The 17,654-nt window shown below is 41.6% G+C and overlaps 2 protein-coding genes and 1 long non-coding RNA gene across 6 annotated transcripts; 1 reads left to right on the top strand and 2 right to left on the bottom strand.

The window, feature by feature from the left end:
* Positions 1 to 2,452: 2,452 nt before the first annotated feature.
* On the bottom strand, positions 2,453 to 4,745 carry LOC137593869 (uncharacterized). Its single transcript, XR_011035170.1, has 3 exons — positions 4,066 to 4,745; positions 3,127 to 3,232; positions 2,453 to 2,582 (listed from the first exon to the last, which is right to left on the bottom strand). It is a non-coding gene; the product is annotated as an uncharacterized lncRNA (long non-coding RNA).
* A 312-nt stretch (positions 4,746 to 5,057) lies between these two features.
* On the bottom strand, positions 5,058 to 8,508 carry c4h15orf40 (chromosome 4 C15orf40 homolog). Its single transcript, XM_068312939.1, has 4 exons — positions 8,235 to 8,508; positions 7,774 to 7,903; positions 7,561 to 7,688; positions 5,058 to 6,546 (listed from the first exon to the last, which is right to left on the bottom strand). The coding sequence occupies exons 1-4, from the start codon at positions 8,400 to 8,402 to the stop codon at positions 6,457 to 6,459; spliced, it is 516 nt and encodes a 171-aa protein (XP_068169040.1). The 5' UTR covers positions 8,403 to 8,508; the 3' UTR covers positions 5,058 to 6,456.
* A 1,008-nt stretch (positions 8,509 to 9,516) lies between these two features.
* glsl (glutaminase like) lies at positions 9,517 to 17,570 on the top strand. 4 transcript variants are annotated; one of them, XM_068313005.1, is made up of 19 exons: positions 9,517 to 9,817; positions 10,627 to 10,727; positions 11,320 to 11,452; positions 11,528 to 11,594; positions 11,920 to 12,032; positions 12,247 to 12,376; positions 12,468 to 12,544; positions 12,877 to 13,040; positions 13,118 to 13,176; positions 13,250 to 13,294; positions 13,421 to 13,479; positions 14,676 to 14,742; positions 14,853 to 14,903; positions 15,299 to 15,475; positions 15,609 to 15,740; positions 15,867 to 15,959; positions 16,046 to 16,107; positions 16,403 to 16,543; positions 16,724 to 17,570. In XM_068313005.1, the coding sequence occupies exons 1-19, from the start codon at positions 9,777 to 9,779 to the stop codon at positions 16,923 to 16,925; spliced, it is 1,914 nt and encodes a 637-aa protein (XP_068169106.1). In that variant the 5' UTR covers positions 9,517 to 9,776; the 3' UTR covers positions 16,926 to 17,570. The 4 variants fall into 4 exon arrangements, with proteins under 4 accessions (XP_068169106.1, XP_068169105.1, XP_068169108.1 ...); XM_068313004.1 differs by having other exon boundaries at positions 9,519 to 9,817; positions 11,317 to 11,452; XM_068313007.1 differs by having other exon boundaries at positions 9,533 to 9,817; positions 11,317 to 11,452; positions 16,740 to 17,570.
* The last annotated feature ends 84 nt before the right edge of the window (positions 17,571 to 17,654 follow it).

Below are 17,654 nucleotides of genomic sequence, written 5' to 3'. Positions count from 1 at the left end.
TGAAGCTCCAGGCAGTGATTTGGTTTGTGATCGTCTCTTTATAGCGTCTCCATTAAAAAAAAAGCATCTCAGCAAGTTAAAATCTGCTGCTGACTAATTTTTTGGAGCTGCTTTGTTTCCACAGCAAAGAGAATCTGCATCTTTTCATCGCCTCGTCTGTGGGCGTCTGATCCTCTACAGTCGCTCTTCTTCTGATAATAACAGCCTGCTTTTTGCTGAACCAGCAGCTACGATCAGATAACAGAAAATACCTGATTTAATACATCTAAGAAGAGAAACCTGAGGCCAGACCTATAACTGCCCCACACTGTTCCTATGGAGCGTCACGTCCAGTTTACGTTCAGTCTACTGGACCCACGTGATCCATCAGAATTCTGATGCTGTTCGGTCTCAGGAGAAACAGGCTCATTAGACTCATTCACAGGAATCAGAGGGTCTAACACAGTACTAATGAGTCAAAACCAAAAAGCTTCAAAGCTCCTCTGGGCGATCTTCATCTGAGCCCACATCAGAGTCTGGATTCATCATCACTTCTAATCAAACATCAAAGATTCACAAAGAATTAAAGTTTACACTCAAAAACTTTCTGCTCGCCACTGAACTTTATTTCTGCTGCGATTGACGGAATTATGTAAGATTTTTAACGTTATATAAGAGTGAGACCTCCTTAACTGCAGAGATGTTTACCGGTTCATTCAATCCAGAATGGAAATATCACCTGTGATGTTTTGAAAGACTCATTCGAGCCTGAAAGTCTCAGTGACTTCTATGCCGCTCTACCACATAACATAAAAACTGGAAAGGGTTATTATGTCATTTGGTTCTCGAAAAAAAAAAAAGTTTACATTTAAGCACCCCTGCGATCGTCACAGTTTTTCTGTTACAAATTGACCCCGGCCCCCAATCAGAGGAGGGAAAAGTTATGTGGCCCTCAATTTTGATGGGGGGGGGGGTCTCCATTCAGTCACAGCTTCATGTCTCTGGACACAGATGTGAAGAACGGCTGATATGCTGTCGTGTGTCTGTTCAGCCAGTAGGGGGCAGTGTTCCCTTTAAAGTCAACACGACTGAACAAGATCTCTGTGGTGGTTCAGCAAATGTCCATCAGAGGAGTGTTCATGAACTCTACAGTTCACAGCACAAACAGTCCACATTGTGTTGTGGTTGTTGTTGCCCCGGAGACAGAAGAAGAAGCTCAGATCTGGCTGTGCTGTGGAAATGAAAGTAAGCTACGGGCTCAGCAGGACATTTGATAGCGTCACCCTGGAGCTGCCGGCGCTATGTATTTTGTATATGTGCAGATGTGTTGACTGCTAAAAAGTTGCTGTATTTCTATAAGTGACAGTAAAGTCTGATGGTGGTTCTGATAGTTATTACCATGTGGCTAATGCTAGCTCCTGCTTACGGCTAAGGTACTTTATTTTTCTATCACATTGATTTAACGGGTTACTAAGCTGCACAATATTTGAGGCAGTCCTCTGGGACAAGACACACGGAGCTGACACCTGCCACCATCACACCAGGTTAATGGTGAAACGATGTAACCATATTGCAGTGATGCCTTTATCTACTCTATTTTGAGGAGTCTTCACCTGGTGTACAGGTGTTCCTGTGGACACTGAATGTGTGCCAACAGAAGCAGAAAACATTTGCTGTTTGGAGACACAAGTAGCAAGCTCACAGCTAAACCACAAAGTTATGTCTCTACGGTATTCGGCTACTTTTACAACTGTAAATTCAAATGACCTCTACCATGTTTTTCCACTGTAGGTTAGGAGCCGTCTGCAGGAGGTTGAAGTTCAGTGCATGATTCAACATCCTGGGTTCCAGCCTGTGTGCCTAAACGTGTACACCCTACAAATGGCCAGTCACTTACTGAGGGCCGAGTATGACCCTTCACGTCTGAGACTAATACATCGGTAAGTCATTCTTTGAAAAATGTCGGAATAAAAACTACTTCTTATTTTGCTTCATTAGGCATTCCTTCATTAATGCAGTAACATGACATATATAGGTACAACAAAGTCTAATATATTGTATTTGCGACACCTTGATTTTTATCTTATTAATAGACATGTTGAACATTTTTTGGTATTCACAATCCATTTCTGTTGACATATACAAGCATTTATTTACATAAAACAATACATCCAATAATAATTATGAGAACACAGAGCCATCCTGTCAGGAAATCAACAACAGTTGTAATACTCGGGATTGAAAACATTGTGAAATAAATAGTTTTGTGTCCTTTTTCTGTAGATGGTGCAGACATCTGGCCTATCGCACCTTTGTTGGCTGGTGCTGGGGCTACTTAGGACACAGAATCCGGGTTGTCATCCCAGCATGTGTGGTCCTTCACATACGCCAGGAGTTTCCTGAAGACAAAGGCCACTACGCTGGATTTAGACTGAGTCTTGGTTGAACCTGGTCATGTAGCTGGCAATGACCTCCTCCTTGTCCGGACGCTCATACTGGGCAGAGATTCTCAGGGAGAGGAATGGACAACATCTCATTTGTGTATGGCATGGGGTCCACCAAGACTTTGTCACATATGAGGTCCAACATGTCAGCTACAAAACCTGTTCAATAAAACACAAAGATAGATCTTTACTGTTATTGATATTGATTTATTTCTGTGTGTAGAAAAATTGTGTTCAAAATACATCCTGGTACTTGCTACTAATTTATTTATTTGTATGGTTACTTTTTACTGTGTTTTGTTGCGAACAATTATCAACAGAATTTCAAAACATGTTTGTTTGAAATATTAAAATATTGCAACACTAACAGAATGTTGGCTCTGTCCTGTGAGGTTTGACTCTGCATTGTCCCTTCAAAAGCCTTTGGAAAGTGGATCTTGTAGAGGGGTACACCAAACGTAACGAAATAAGGAGCCAAAACAATATATGACATACATGAATCTGTCTCAAAATTTTTTATACTAAAGTCTTGACTTCACTTACTGTCTTGCTGGAAAATTCTAATACACAACACTTTTATTTTTTTACTAAACTACTATCAACGCATGTGCATTTACTAACACCTGTAGACAACAATATTTAGAAAATTAGTGTATTTATCCAATTTTATTAAAACATTGTATGGAATATGACTTGTATATACCTTTATTTCAATAGTGGGAATGAAGAGTCCTGCAGGACAGCTGTGTACCAACAGTATGGGTGTCCACTGGGTCAGTTTGGCCCCCCACGTCCCTTGAAGCTGTAGGCTGAAAGAATGCACAAGGAAAAGGGACACTAATTTCAGGGCACCAATGTTCTGATTTTGGATACGGAGGACAGACCTGTGTGCGTTGTCGCTATGACGACCAACAAACAATCGACTCTAACACGTGCGCGCACACGCACAATACGAAACAAAGCACAACTCCCTACTTAGCCTAGCATAAGTTGACTTTATTTATGCTGACAGATAATAGAAAAGAAAATATGAAACAACTTACTGTGCGTTTTAGCTTTATACTGTAGGTCCGGCACGCCGCACACACGTATGGGAGCGTGCGCGCACACGTGTGGGAGCGTGCGCGCACACGCAACACGAAAACTCGAAACAAAGGAGACCTCCCTACATAGCCTAGCATAGCATGACTTCATTCATGCTAACCGACAAAAAGAAAAAAGATAAAATGTGAGCCCAACTTGTTGCGTTGTACCTACAGTAGATACTGTAGGTTTAGCACACACACACGTTGTACCTACAGTAGATACTGTAGGTTTAGCACACACGTTGTACCTACAGTAGATACTGTAGGTTTAGCACACACACGTTGTACCTACAGTAGATACTGTAGGTTTAGCACACACACGTTGTACCTACAGTAGGTACTGTAGGTTTAGCACACACACGTTGTACCTACAGTAGATACTGTAGGTTTAGCACACACACGTTGTACCTACAGTAGATACTGTAGGTTTAGCACACACACGTCGGAGCGCACACACGCAAACGCGAAACAAAGCAACACTACCTAATTAGCCAAATAGCACTCGATCACTCATGCTAACAGACAACTGCAAAAAAGACAAATGTGTCGAGACTAACCTGTAACCGAGGTGCAGTTCCTTGCTCCCGTATGGTTGGGAGTGATCCTTGAATGAGGATCAGTCTCAGGCAAAGCCCCGTCTGGACTGACCCTCATTGCTAAAAAAGACTGGAGTGAAGTGGTTCCACACACAAACAAACGTGCAGGCGATGTAGCTGCACATTGCCATTAAAAATGAAATGCAACCACGGTCTCTTCTGTTCTTCATTGGATGGGATGAAAAATAAACACTGGTGTTGATTTGTACAATCAACAACTGAGGAACTACATTGTCTCCTTCTCATAGACGCCATTTCAACACACTGCTGCCTCATGTCCGACACAAAGAACTCCGTCTTGGGGATGGCCACGCCCTTGTCAATCGTGTCAATCAATCCATATCGTCCACGCCCTTGAGCATGTCCACCAATCCATATCGTCCAATACTCTGTCCAATAGCACAGAGTGCAAAGTCTGACGTCAAGAATGCCTGTTCTAGCGCTTTGTGGTCCAATCCAGTCGTTCAGAGCCATGACTTCCTAAAAGTCCAAATATCTATTGATGCAGGAAGTGTTTGTTTACCAGATTCTAGGAGTTGGTCGGGTTAGGGAGGACCACTATGTATATGTAGAGACCTGAAAAAGTGTAATTTTCATAATAGGGCCCCTTTAAAGCAGGCCCGGTATCAAACTCATTTTCACAGAGGGCCACATCAGAATAATGGCTGTAACTTATAAATGGAACTAAATAATGTAACATAAATGTAATTAATCCTTCATGTTAAATAACCCTGAATTTATTACTTATTCAAGTTACAAACATTACAGTTGCACCTCAAAACTGTTTGTTTCTCTGTGATAACATAAATTCTTTTAATTTATCAAGTTGTGAAACCTACAAAACTCCATGCAATCAAGGATCAAACTATTCAAGAGAATAATGATTAAAGACATCATACAGTTGTTCACAACGTTTTTGTCAAAGTTTTATTCGCATTTTTCTTCCTAGAGACGTAAAGCAGGATCTTTACAACAAAATCATCAGAGCTGTCGTCAAACCACATCGCTGGTTTAATTTGAGTTGATTCAAACATATTGTCTTATTGGTCGTCCTAGGGTCAGGTGACGTGACGCCACCTTGAGATGAGAGTTATCCCTGCTTTTTATAGTTAGAAAACCTTTCTCTGCTTGTTCCTGCTAATCCAACTAGTTAAGTAGGTAAATGTTGGATGAAATTGTTCTGTAGGTTGGTTTATCACAAATTCTGCTTTGCAATAAAATCCCACAATTTCCATGTCTCTCTTGTCTGATTCCTCCATCTCCAGTCACGTCCAGGCCCCCTTGTGTGCTTGTGTGTTCAGGGGCCCTGTATACTTGTCAAACTAACCGAGTGACTTTGTAATTTCCCCCTGAGGGATCAACAAAGTATACTTCTTCTTCTTCATGAACATTTCCAGTTCTGTCTTAAGTCAGAGACTCTGTGACACCTGACCTCCAGATGGAAAACAGGCATGAAAACAAACCTTGATGCAGTGCATGAAGATGTTTAGGCAGAAGCAAAAGCTCAAATCTACATCAATAAAATAATTCTTCACAGTTGTAACCTGAAGATTTACACACCAAAGATGACTTACTGTATTACCAAATGTATAGTTGCATCATTCCATGATTTGAGAAAAACACCTTTTGATGCAGCTTTGACCTTTTTGAACAGTAAACTTAGAAACACTGCTGACATCATTCTCACTTCTTTCACTTTAAACAAAGATGATTGAATTTATGGAACTCATAGGTTGATTTCATTATCATTGACATTGTAAATTCTGACCAATTCAAACGTTTCTGTGAACCAGATTTTTTTCTGGTACTTTAGCGCCACCTGATGGTTTACAGTTTCAGCCTGAAATAATCTGAATGTACTCAGTCCAGATGATAAACTGAACTGATCAATACAAAAACAACCATCGCCTGTCAGTGAACCAGAGACAGTGCCCTCAACTGGTCTGAGCCATGTCTGCATACTGCCTTTGCCAACATTTATGCAATGTTTCCTTGAAAACCTTATTAGTTTAAATCAAGTCCGATCAATAAAATACAGAAGTCTTTTCATCACCAATAAAATCTAATCTTGGAGGAGAAAATAAATATAAAAATTTTTCACAATAAAGTCTCTGATTATTGATGTGTTTGTGTGTCCACGTCAACCACCACATCCTGTCCACATCCAGGGACCCTTGTGGTCATTGGCGAATTTGTTTCCATGATGATCCCTATTGTCCTGCTGATCCAGGCTGATTAATGGGCTAGTGGCTTCAGCTCATCTTTTCATAGATGTTTTATGTTTTTCTAAAAGCTCTCCTGCATCCAGTATTTCCAGGTCCTCTTTGGCTTGAATCTCCTCCATCGCTCCTGTCAGCCTGCAGCCTGTCTGAGCCTCCTCAGCACCTCCTCCGGGCTGAGAGATGAGTCCACTCTGATGAGTTTGTCTCTATACCTGGAGCCCTGAGGGCCACCGGAGATTAAAAAAAACCAACCCAGTTACACATACTGTAAGTATCATGAAACACACACAACTGGAGGTTCTGCCTCTCCATTTTGGGAATAATTAGACCTGATAAAGAAGATGTTAAATGTGTGAAGAAGCTTAAGTCAGTATGCTGTTATGTTTCTTATATTTAGTTATTATCAGTCTGACACCCCTTTAAAAGTAAAATGTGAATTCATCCACAATGAAAATTCAGTCAGGATCGACACAGGCCCACACTGATGAAAAGATATTGTGACACTTAATAAAGGTGGAATCTTAACTGTAGCCTCAAAACCACACGCATTAGCACACAGTTCATCTGAGGAACGAGCAGAAGGTCGATGGTGTGAACATGAACTTCAAATTTTTGTGGACTAAAAAACTTGATGGGTCTTTCTGTCTGAATGAAGGAGAGAAAATCATTATCATTTCGGGGTAAACCCCACCATTAAATTGTCACTTTAAATGTTCTGACCCCTAATGATGATGCAACTGTTACCCTGTTTGTTTACCGCTGTGGACCGTTTCCTGGTATGCTTTGGGGTTTCTTTCAGGAGCAACAGGGGTTTGAAGGAAACCAGCAGCACTCACATAGACCCATAATCAGCCTAAACCCTTCCTCACATTGGAAATCATTTTCATTTATACCAACTAGAACAATGCTCTAAACTATTACAGAATAACAGTTTCACCTCCAAATGCTAAACAAATACCACTTACTACTAAGAATTTACATCTTCACCCTAGCGTCCAAGCTAAAAGCATGAGCATAATTACGTGCCTCTTTTAAATCTCATGTTTAATTTTATAACTGAGCTCTGAGAACTGCAGAGGCCCAGGAGCTTACATCTTACAAATCAGTTTGCACATCTTCCTCAGGTGGTTGTGTGCTAATCCAGAAATGAGGATGACTGAATTTACATTGTTGGGCTAACTACTCTTTTCAGACCAACAGTTGTCTCTGTGAGTGAAGGTCCGTGTGTTTGAACCTTGTCCAGCGATATGTGACTCCTCTTCAGCTGTAGAACCTCAGCCAGGTAGCGAACAAGCTCAGCATTGGCTTCTCCGTCTGCTGGAGGGGCCGCAATGGAAACTCCCACCGAATCATCAGAAACTTCTGTAGGAGTAGAGGCAGAAAAATGATTCAAAGTTCAGGTGTGGTGGCAACAGTATAGTTACAGTGAAAAACATGTGGCAGTAACCTGTGATGCTGCTGCGTTTGGCACTAGGCTTTACATGAACCGATATGATGACGGAGCTGCTCCCGTCTGCAGCCACCGAACAGGGCAGTCCTGCAGCTGCCGCCCCGCTGCCAGCCACCGGTACCTTCACCTGGAAGAAAAAAGCTCCAGTCAGACTGGATCAGACTTCCAGAATAAATCCCTTTTTATGTCCACCACAATTTATCTGATGGGATCTTAACTTTTTTTTTTAAATAAAAAATTGGTTTTACTTTATTTAATTAATGTAAATCTGCAAGGCAAATAAAGCGATCTGACAGGTCCTTTTATGTAACGAAGTACAAGTACAAATGTAGTGAAGTATACGTACCTTATATACTTTGTGTACAGATAATAATATTACTAATATCAATGTTATTATTTTTATTATTAACAACAACAACAACAACAATAATAATAATCACAAAAAGCTCGGAACTGACCGCTTTCTCCTTCTTAGGCATCGGTCTGCCTGTGGACTGATGTGTTAGCCGGGTAGCACAGGAAACAGAAGCCAGTCTGGACCGGGAGAGAGCGGTCAGCCTGCGGGTGAACACCGGAATGACGTCACATAAACAATTAAACGTCAGTTTAACTCCAAAGGACGACATAAAACCTCCAGTATAAGGCAAAACCCCCCTGCCTGCCAGTTGTTAACTTGCTAGCTGAATTAGCTAAAGAGGGAGCGGAAATGTCAACAATGTCCGCGTGTTTCAATGTCACGTGACCTACTGGACGGGCTGAACTTCCTGTTGTCAAATTAAAACACCTGTCACCAGAATAAGACCGCTAATGTTGAATGTAGTTTCTATGAAAAATCTAATTAAACTTGGTTTTAAAATAAATAAGATACAAAATTTTCTTACCATCATCCATTAGATATCCAATGGCCCAAGTTCCTCTCTCCCTCCATTTTTTATGAAATAATGGTTTTCGGTAGTAGTAGACATGTATTGTTCCATATTTTAATATTATGCAGGATGAAAATATGTTAATATAATCATTTTCTATGCCGTTAATGTGTCGTATTTAAAGGACGGTAATGTCCCTCTACTATTTGAAAAAGAAGAAAACATAAACATGGCTTCATGTCAGGTGCAGCTTAACAATATCCTGTTAAAATAACCACCATTTCTATTGACAAGCTTTTCAAAAATATATTTAAAAAGTTTTAATGTTTACAAGTAAATTTAAATCTTTTTGCTTTTCAAGTTGTTGTTTGCTTCCCTTCATTACAGTTAGTACTTTGTGCCAACCAGCACCGAACACTAGAAGTCTCCCTATTGAACAAGTCCAGTCTTGATTTGAGATCTGAAGTGAATCTCGGCAGTGAAAACTGCAGTGAATACCGTAATGCATCACAACTCTGGAATGATGGTCACCCTGAAGAAAAGTCTTCTTTCTGACCTCAGTCCTACTTGGGCCTCTGCTGCCATCTGTGGTCAGTTGGTGAAAAGACACCCATCAGGTCAGAAAGACGAGGAACTGCTGCGCATTGCTTTTTCCTCTTGGGTTGGTAGGGAGACTTTAACACCTTCAGCTCCACAATACTGTAAATGTAATGAAGATATTAAAGAAATGTTGATTCATGATGTGTCGAACAAACACGTAACAGACTGATCTTGTTCCTCAGACCAGGTTCATTACGACTTACCCAAAAAAAAAAGTTCACCCAGAATAAGAAACTCCTGCTTTAAGTGAACTTCTTCTCTCATGCCAAACTGATGAATCTCTCTGGTGTCAGGACTGTGGATATTTTCATCTTTATTATTTCATGTCAGAGAAGAACCTGAAGGTTGTGTTGTTGCTGTTTTGCTCTGTTGTGGTTTTTCTTTTCTTTTTTTCTTGTATGTGTGTTTTAGGTGCGCTGGGAGGGTCCGACGTGCTTCCCCTCCTCTGAACAGTCCCAGTCGTGTCTGCAGACACGCGGAGGCAGCCGGCCACGCCGTGACAACACGTCCGCGAGAAGACCTCCGGAGGCTGGGATGGAGAACCAGACCCAGGAGGAGGACGGGTCCAACCTGTGGTGAGACCGGTTTCTTTCCATCCGGAGCTTCTTCCCTGAGGCTGGACCGGGTCCAGGTTTACATTCCTGCTGGGGATGAAGGGCAGGCTGAGACGTGGCACGGCTTCCAGACGGGACGCTCTGAACACTTGTGCTGGTCCCAGTTCAGCTTACTGGGGGCTGTGGTGCGCCGTTTTTGGACCCTTTATACTACACTATAAAAATGTTCTGTATTTATGGAGGTCTGTGTGTTTTAAATGCAGCATAGATTCTGAAGCTTTTTCTTTTCTAATGGCACTGTGAGTGTGTGTATGTGTGTGTGTGTGGGGGGTGTGTGCTGTGCTGGTAATGGGCTTCTTTGGGGGGTCTGGGCTTGGTGTTGGCCTATGCTGCATGATCCTGGTCCAACCCACAAGGAGCCACTAAAACCTGACCTCTTGCATGGACTGGGGCCCCCGGTCGCTGCTGATGTTGTGGGTCACCATCATCTGTGATTGGTTCATTGGACTCTGGGTTCTGGGCTGACTGGGGGTTTGGACCCTAAACCACTTTGCTGACCTTTAGTCTATGTTGTCACAGAGGTCACACACAGAAATAACACTTAATCCATAAATATTCATGCAAACAGATTTGAAAAACAACAAACAAGTAAATGCTGCATCGGCACCAAAAAATCAAAGTCAGTAACAGATTTATTTATTTAGTATCAGCTAACATTAGGTTTTAGTTCAAAGCACCGCGGCATGTTCAGCCTGTCAAACACTGGTGGATGCTGTCATGGCTGCGGTCTGGATTTCACTGATTAAAAGTTGTTCCTCTTGTTTTTTCAGTTTTCAGAGAACTCCATCTCTCAGAAGAAAATGGAGGAAACGTTATGGCGGTCTGGACGGCAACAAACTGCTGGAACCCAATAAAGATCCAGACGTGAACGGTAACGCCCTGTGATTAGTGGTCAGTGAAGCGCCGTCAGTGGGAAGAGCCTGCTGGTGTCTAAAGGAGGTTATTTTTGCACTATAGAGAACAAACCCACAGATTGCTAAATTTAGAACATGTACTTTATACCATGTTTTATACATTTCTGTATTTTTCTGATGCTCTGTGGAAGAGATGATTCCAGGAGCAGAATGTTCTCAAACCTCCTGCATGGTGCCTTCAAGGACCTATCAGGTCAACACGTTGAATTTACCTGCTCCTAGTTTTAGTGGACTAAAACCAGAGCCGGTACAGCTAGACCGGATTTAAAACGCCAAAGTGTTGTGGAATTGATTAGAAAATGAAAATTAATCCACCTAAAAAAAAATTCAGGATTTTTGAGACTGAACTTGTAAATTTCTGACAACTTGGAAAAGACTGATTTCAGCCAACTGGACTCAGGTTAATTATTCAATCGCTATTTAAATGTATTAGTTCATGAACACATTTTTTACGTTCATGTAACCTCAACATTTCTGTGAGCGTCTTTGTGTAGAACTGCAGGTTTTAGACGCCACGGTTCTTAATAAGGAAATATTCTGTCTTAGCAGTGGGACCAGCATCATCCGGTAATGGTTGCCTGAAGCCTCCCCTCCCTCAGGCGGTGGTCCAGCCAGAGGATAGAGGCCCCCCACCCGGCCATCCCTGGTCCCCCTCTCAGCAAAGTCCGACCAAACGCAGGGCGTAAGTGTTGTAATAAATGAACTGGGCTGGGCTGAGCCTGACGTCTGTGCTGGTCTAACTTGTCTGTGGTTCCAGGGCGGCTGACGTTCTGTTCGATGGCTTTACATCCAAAGGAAGAATCAGCGTCAACCAGTTCTTTGAGGTATTTCCACTCAGAAGGAAAACCAGATCAAACTCTTCATTCCTTTGGCCCAATTGAAACAATTTACCAAGGATTTTAGGCCACGTTTGACATCCTGTGGTTAATTAAATTAATACATTTTTCTGAAGTTGGTTTCAGATGGGTCTTTGTAAGCCTTTTTTTGCAGCATTTTTGTCAGTGAAAGACCTCTAAGATGCTGTATTTTCCTACCATCGCTAAATCAACCACTTATTCTCAAAAGGAAGAAGAATCGGAAGAACTGACTGTAACATTTTTGTATGTTTGTGTCTGTGAATGTTCTGCGTGCATTTGTTTTGCCCTCCAGGCCATCTGGAACTCTGGTCTGCACCGGTCGGACCCCCGGCTCAGAGAGTGTTATCACCACCTGAGGAGGCTGCAGGACGCTGAGGGGACCGTGGACAGAAACACCTTCCACAGGTCCTCCATATCTGTTTCATACTCTTTTATTCAGGAGAGTCTTCCCAATGAAGTTCTACTTCTCTCTCCATGTAGGTCCTGATTTATTTGGAAGTGGAAAATATGAATCAGAATCAGATAATTTGGAACTGATGCACCGCTGCATGCTGGTGATGTTTTTGTATCGTTGCGTTTTTGATGCGATTAGGTCTTTTTTCTTTTTTTTCTGCTGTAGGTGCATTACAGGATTTGTGTCTCTCATCCTGAAAGCTCTGCAGGGAAGGTTTGTCATCCCAGATTTCTCTACCTTCAACGAGGAAACTCAGAAATTGTTCTCAAGGTGCCGGCAGCTGTCGCCCATACAGGTGAGTCCCGGCAAACAAGACATTCTCACTCTCTAACGTGTGAATGTTTTGATTGTTCTTTTTAAATCGGTTTAAATGGAGCTTCTTTTAGGTTGGAGCTGGTGATGGAAAGGAGAGCATGGACAGCACCAGGTGGGGTTTGTCCATCTGCACCGTGGATGGACAGAGGTACACAGAACTGAAATGGAGAGCAGAGAGGAGATGGAGCAGTGTTATTACAACGAGAACATTTCAAGTTTATTCTGCAGTTTATTCTTATAAATAATTCATGCAGGTGCATTTGAAGCACAACAGTTGAAGGATCTAATTGTATGGATTATAAATTATAAAAATAATCTGATACAATTATTCAAGTATGAAGTTTAAAAACTGTTTTTGAGGAAATAGACAAGCCTGTGTCGTCACTTCCTGTCTCTGCTTCAAAATAAAAGAGTGTCTCTAGTTGCCAGCAATGAGAATAGTGAGTATAAATGTTTTGTGGATGTGTTTCTGTCTCTCAGGTTGTCTCTGGGTGACTGGGCCGATGCTCTGGTTCTGGGTGAGGTGTCATGGCCGCTGGTGTACGGCGTGGCGGTGGACCTGCTGGGTTCTGACCTGGTCCATAGATACGTCGGCATGGAGGGTTACTCCAGATATGACTCTCCGTTCACACTCTCTAAAACAGGTCTAGTGATGATGATGATGATGATGATGATGTCAGCTTCTAACGCAGGCTCCTTGATTTTAAATATCTGTGTCCAGGAATCCCTCACAGCCCACTCACTGAGACTGGAGTCCTCATCACCACATCCTTACTACAGGTAACACTCATCCATCCATCCATCCATCCATCCATCCATCCATTCATCCATTCATCCATTCTTGTGTCTCCAGATGGTCGGGAGGATGACCTCTGAGGAAGAGGAGAAGTTTGACTCAGTAAGTTACTTAGAGGAGATGAACGATCACCTAATGAGTATCTGTATTAAACATATTGTGTGTGTGTGTGTGTGTGTGTGTGTGTTTGTGTGTATGTGTGTGTGTGTGTGTGTGTGTGTGTTGTAGGTGTTGAATGTCATCCAGAGGCTCTGTAACAAAGAACACGCCACCCTAGACGGCAGCAGGTATTGGTGATACTGCTTTGTCTACTCTGTCAAATGTATGTGGATCCATCCGCTGTTGAAAGTAGTCCCAGTTGTCTCATCATGAATTGATTAGAGATGATGATGATGATGATGATGATGATGATGATGATGATGATGATGATGATGATGATGATTATGATGAGGATGAGGATGACGAGGATGATGAGGATGATGATGAGCAGGTGCTCAGTCCGACTTGTCTTATTTTTGGGAGCAGGTAGTGACATTTTGTACTTAATCACTCTGATCGATAGATTCACTTCTTTAACCCTTTAAAGCCAAATGTATCATATTTGATTCAATTGGCCTTCCAGGATTTTGATACTTCTGCATCATAGATTCTACATTTTTACCCCCAAAAGTCTGATGTAGACAATCAGTTACATTCATCTGCATTTTTCATGTGAAGAAACTCTGGATTTAACCATAATTATACAAATTAAAGCTCATACATATACAAATTTGTTTTTTTGTTGTTGTTTTTTTACTGAGAAAGGTTCCATTAGACCATATTTTTCAAAAATTAGATTTTTCTGGCAATTATTTCATGGTTCGGGCTTTAAAGCTTTAAGGCTCGCATGCAGTTTGTCCTCACTACACACCAAAATACACTCAGCAGCAACACAGAAATTCAGTTTCATGAGTTAAAGTTTAAGATCTGAACTTTCATCTTTGAACTCCAAACATTGTTCCCCTTAACTTGACTGTGATGTACTGCAGTTTAGTAAGTTTTTTTTTTTAAACTTGTGTTGAGACTCTCCAGTGAGAATGATTTCTGACAACACACACATTTATTACTCGGTGTAATATTCTTTTAGTTAATTTGTACATTTTAACAACCACAAGTCACCATGTTTGTTCACGCGTGCTGATGATGAATTTATTGTTCCTGTTTTTGTGGAGATAAAGGTCACACGTCGTCTTTGATCGTCTTGTTTAAATGTCATGTTGTGCATCGCGTCTGGGTAAATTTAGGCACCAAACACTTGTGTAGGACGAGGAAAGTTCACGCCATCATTTAAAAACACTTTTCTCTCCACAAAGTTGACTGTAAAACATTCTGGCGGCTCATTAAAACTGTGCATCTCACTTCTAGTTTACGATGTGCACGAATGTAGCGTATCCATGGTAACACTAACATTTGATCCTGCTGAAGAGAATTCTGTTGTGTTTAGTTACGAGAGCAGCAGGAAGGTTGCTGTCAGACTCCACGCTCTGTCCTTCTACCTGCAGGAGAAGAAGGTAAAGACCCCTCACATCATCAAACATCCTCGTCTCCCCTGTCTCCTCCAACTTGACAACAACAACAAAAATAATGACAACAACAAGTACCATCTTTTTCTTTATGACAGTGTTTTCCAGAGAAGGTCGATATTAATGCTGCATTGGATCTCATGCTGCAGGTATGACACTGACATCACAGCAGCCTCTGACTACATCTCTGTTTTTGTGCGTTTATTTTTACAAACTTCATCATTCATCGCAAAACAACAACAACAACAACAACAACAACAACAACAACAATAACAACTACAATTCCTCTTAAAAGAAGTATCTGAGGCGTTGTAGATCTGAGTTCTTATGTGTTTTTCATGGAATTTCATATAATTATGGTCATTGAAAAACAAAAATCTCAGCCCCACACAAAATTTAAAACATACAGAAACCCTGAAAGGAAGATATCAATGATCAGTTCGAATTTCACACCAAAACACACACTAATCCTTTACACCAGCAAGGAAAAGAAAGGTAATTAATAAGAGCACTGATTTCCATTGTCTAACCTGTCTGCTCTCAGTGCACCTCCACAGAGATCACCTGTGAATCAGGAGCTGCCATGGCTGCTTCGTTAGCCAATGGAGGCCTCTGTCCCCTGTCAGCTGATCAGGTGCTGTCCCCAGCGGCCACGCGGAGCATGTTGTCCATGATGCAGGTGGCAGGAATGAAGGATTACTCCACAACGTTTCACTACAAGGTTCAGTCTGATGCAACTGTTAGAGGAAAAGAAATTGTGTCACTGGAACGTTAAACTATCGATACCTCAGCTGTGGTTAATTAAATGTATCCCTGGAGTGTGTGTGTGTGTGTGTGTGTGTGTTCCTCTGCAGACGTCTATCCCAGCTGTGTCCAGCAGCCATGGGTCGCTACTCGCCATTGTTCCTGGTGTTTTGGGTCTGATGGCGTTCTCTCCTGAGTTGGATGCCTGTGGGAACCCCTGGAGGGCCGTCCACTTCTGCCAGGTCCCACCTCACCCGTAGAACAAATCACATTTACCTGTCAAATTTAAAAAAAAAGAAGAAAGTCTTTTCTTGGGTGTGGATCTGGATGTCTTGTTCATGATTCTGTTGATATAAATGTGTTTGCAGGAGCTCATTTCAATGTTTCAGCTCCACAGTTTTGACATCAGGACTCCGTTCAGGCAGATTCTGGCCTACAGACAGTGGAAAGCTGAATCTGAGGTTCGTTCTCTTTCTCTGTTCTGATCTGAAGTCAGTTAATCTGTACTCAACAGTTTACTCGTCTTCTTCTTCTTTCATCTTTGCAGGGATATCAGATCATGAACGTCTTGCTGGCTGCTTTTAAAGGCGACATCCAGACTCTGAGGAGGTGATGTTTCACAAATGTTAATTGTTTTTCTTTGGCGTTGGTAAAAAAGTAGGCCACGCCCTCTCACGCACTATCTGTTGCGAAAATATTCTGAAATTACTAATGCTAGTAGGCATACTAGGGCTTAAAATGAAAAGTGAAAAACCTTCACAGTCGGGTGGCAGTGAGCTGTGTTTCAGGTTTCTGTCAGGATGATGATGTGACGGTGACATCGCCGTGGTGATAATGGCGGCTGTGTCATCCGCCTGACTGAGATCAAAGACAACGAAGATGTCTCTTCTGTGGTTGTCTGCAGGTACTACCTGTCTGGTGTGGATGTAAACGCAGTTGATTACGACGGCAGGTCAGCTCTGCACGTGGCTGCTGCCGAAGGTCACACAGAGGTCATTCGCTTCCTGCTGGAGAATGCCAAAGTGAATGCCGCTCTGAAGGACAGGTGAGACGATGGATGCTCCTACATGGGTGTTAATGTACTAATACTACTGCATTAATACTTCCACTACTAGCTACTTTTGATTCATCCTTATAACTCGGTTGGTGTTTTAAAAAAAAAATTTTTATTGATGACTGTGTGTGTTCATTAGAAATCCTTCTGCAGCTGTCACTGTTGATGTAGTTTCATGTCTCACCAGATGGGGGAGCTCTCCTCTACAAGAGGCCAGAAGACACAACAGGGAGGCAGCAGTTCAGTTACTGCAGGGAGACGCGTGACCTTTGATCTTTCCCTTCTTAGGACAGGTTCAGAGGAAGAAATCAATAAAAAGATTTGGTCACAAATTAACTCATTTGTTAATCAGAGGTTCTCTGAAGACTATTGATTGTCTGGAAACAGATGAAAACAGAATATCTAGTCCAGTTGGACTGACTGGAGTAAATAACTTACACTTTTTCACATTTGCTTCTTTTCCATGGATGAAATTTAATATTTCAGGGATTTTTAATAAAGCAGATTTTTGATTCTGGAATGTTTTGAAATGATATGAGACTATGTGGTTGGTAACTTTACGGGAAAACTTTTATCTCAGTTTGAATTGTAGACCTCGTATTTTCTGTTGTTTTTAGGATAGGATTTATTCGTTCTACATTTATTGTATCCTAATATCCTACTCTGTTTGTCAACCTCAGACTTTAAAATAACTTAAGAACTAGAAATATTGGTTTAGGGAAGTAAAGGGGAGTTTTCACATTCGAACGGATCCATTGAAAAACTTTCAGGAATTTGGTCAAATGATCTTGGTCTACTTTACACTACAAAGGATCGGAGATACATGCTTAGAATGCAGAGAATTTTCTTAACATGGTTGATGTGTTGTATTCAAGATATTCAAGAAATGCACAAATCTGCTTCAAATGGGTTAAAGATATTCAGGTTATGATCGAATCTCCTGGTTGCAGACTTTGTGGCCAAACTGACCACCTTTGGTAACCCTGAAGATATAGTAATTTAAAATAAAACAACCTCGTTATAACAGCTTGCCTGTTTTTTATTACATATTTTATTCGTTAATTTCGTTGTCTACGTTTATTGTTATTTACGCCTTTTCGGT

This window comes from Antennarius striatus, chromosome 4 (assembly GCF_040054535.1).
Source record: "Antennarius striatus isolate MH-2024 chromosome 4, ASM4005453v1, whole genome shotgun sequence".
In the NCBI taxonomy this organism is placed as follows: Eukaryota; Metazoa; Chordata; class Actinopteri; order Lophiiformes; family Antennariidae; genus Antennarius; species Antennarius striatus.
The sequence above is the reverse complement of the archived record's forward strand: the minus strand, read 5'-3'. Positions and strand labels throughout refer to the sequence as shown.